The sequence below is a fragment of the Pygoscelis adeliae genome, unplaced genomic scaffold (genome assembly GCF_000699105.1).
Source record: "Pygoscelis adeliae isolate BGI_AS28 unplaced genomic scaffold, ASM69910v1 Scaffold120, whole genome shotgun sequence".
NCBI classification, from domain to species: domain Eukaryota; kingdom Metazoa; phylum Chordata; class Aves; order Sphenisciformes; family Spheniscidae; genus Pygoscelis; species Pygoscelis adeliae.
Window position 1 is genome coordinate 830,702 of NW_008824032.1, and position 1,835 is coordinate 832,536.

At 60.4% G+C, this 1,835-nt stretch overlaps 1 protein-coding gene across 1 annotated transcript; it reads left to right on the top strand.

Annotated features, from left to right (window-relative positions):
* Positions 1–104: 104 nt before the first annotated feature.
* RBP5 (retinol binding protein 5, cellular) lies at positions 105–1,793 on the top strand. The gene is made up of 4 exons (XM_009328729.1): positions 105–308; positions 575–753; positions 1,224–1,325; positions 1,703–1,793. Exons 1-4 carry the CDS (start codon positions 236–238, stop codon positions 1,754–1,756), a joined length of 408 nt encoding a protein of 135 aa, XP_009327004.1. The 5' UTR covers positions 105–235; the 3' UTR covers positions 1,757–1,793.
* The last annotated feature ends 42 nt before the right edge of the window (positions 1,794–1,835 follow it).

Here is a 1,835-nt window from a genome sequence, read left to right on the forward strand (position 1 = left end):
CCCCAGCCGAGGCGGAGATGCTGGAAGCAGGGGCAGTCCCGGCCTTTTCCGCGCCCCCCGGCGCGGGGACTTTTACTGCAGCGGGGAGCCCGGGAGCCGGGCTGCCCCGCAGAGCTCGCCGCACCGCGGGAGAGGGACCGGCCCGCCCGGCGAGCGAGCTCGGTCCCAGCTCCGTGCCTGTCCCGCTCCTTGCCCTCTCTCCTCCTCGCCGTCGGCCCCGTCCCTCTGCCCCGGGATGCCTCCCAACCTCACCGGCTATTACCGCTTCGTCTCCCAGGAGAACATGGACAATTACCTGCGTGCTTTAGGTAACTCCACCCTCCTCATCCCGCTCCTTCCTCCCCTTTTGCTCCCTTCCGTCGCCAAAAATGTCAGAAGTCGGGAAGGGGAGGAAGGGGTTTGGGAACCTCCTGGTCCTTCTGTCTGCGACCATCACTTTTGCGCTGTGTTGGGAGGGGGGAGGAGGTATCATGGCTGGGGCTCCCTGGCTAAAAGACTGGAGGAGCCCTGTGGGGATGCTGCTAGAGGGGGGACCCAGGTCTCCCACAGATCTCCCCTCCCTCTCATCCTCCAGATATCAATGTGGTCCTGCGGAAACTGGTTTGCCTCCTGAAGCCCGATAAAGAGATCATCCACACGGGAGATCACATGGTCATCCGCACGATCACCTCCCTGCGGGACTATGTTATGGATTTTGACCTGGGGGTCCAGTTTGAAGAAGACCTGGGACCCGTGGATGGACGCAAGTGCCAGGTGAGAAACCCATGCAGTGCAGTTTGACAGCGGACTGGGGTGCACTAGAAGTTCAGGGACTTGCTCAGCTTTTGATTCACGAACCAGATGAGAGCCCAGCCCAGAGCTGGCGTGCCCTTGCAGGTCCAGGAATAAGTGGTTCTATGAGTAAATCACTCACAGCAAAAAGGGGATGAGCACCAAACAGCCAGAAACCCAGTACTTTGGGACCCAAAGGGTACTATCCTCTGGAGCAAAGCCCTGAAAAGACAGAACGTCAGCCCAGTTGGCAGTGCTCTGTTGCACTTGGAAGCCAGAGGGTCATTCACCTCCCGCAAAGAGCATCAGTCCCAAGGAGCCACCAAAGAGACACCAGATCAGGGACTGCATTTGAAAATGTGTCTGAGAGGAACAGTCAGTGTCATCACTGGGAACCTGTATTGCCAGGACCCACTTGTCTTGGGACCATGTCTTCCCCTCCTTTCTTTCAGACAACTGTCTCCTGGGAGGGGGATCAGCTGGTGTGTGAGCAGCTAGGAGAGAAGAGGAACCGAGGCTGGAGGCACTGGCTGGAGGGGGACCAGCTGCATCTGGTGAGGAGGGTTCCAGGGCAGCTTGCTGAATCCCAGTCAGAGTGGGCTGGGGGGACACACACGCTGCGGGCTCTGAGCCAGCTGTGCAGCTTCCTTCCAGCTCCTCTCAGACTTCAGCCCCAGCTCCTCAGGGGCAGCCAAACATCCGCCTCCAGGGTTTAAAAGTTAACACTGCTCAACAAAGGCAATGGCCCTTCCCAGCCCTGCAGCCTGACCCGCTGGGGCTTTGGGCGGGTCGGGAAGGGCGTGCAGCAGCATGTGGCCTGCGAGACTCCAGCCAGCGCTGGGAGGGCAGGCAGGGCTGCAGTGGTGGCAGCTGGGGAGGGAGAGAAGTAGGGGATCCAGCCTAAACTCCTCTTTCGCTCCCCTTTCGCCAGCGCATGACCGCTGAAGATGAGGTCTGTGTCCAGGTTTTCCAGAAAGTGAAGTGAGCGCTCCCCCGGACGGACGCCCGGACGGACACCCGGATGGACGCCCGGACGGGACCTTCGCTCCCGAGTGCAAACTGCC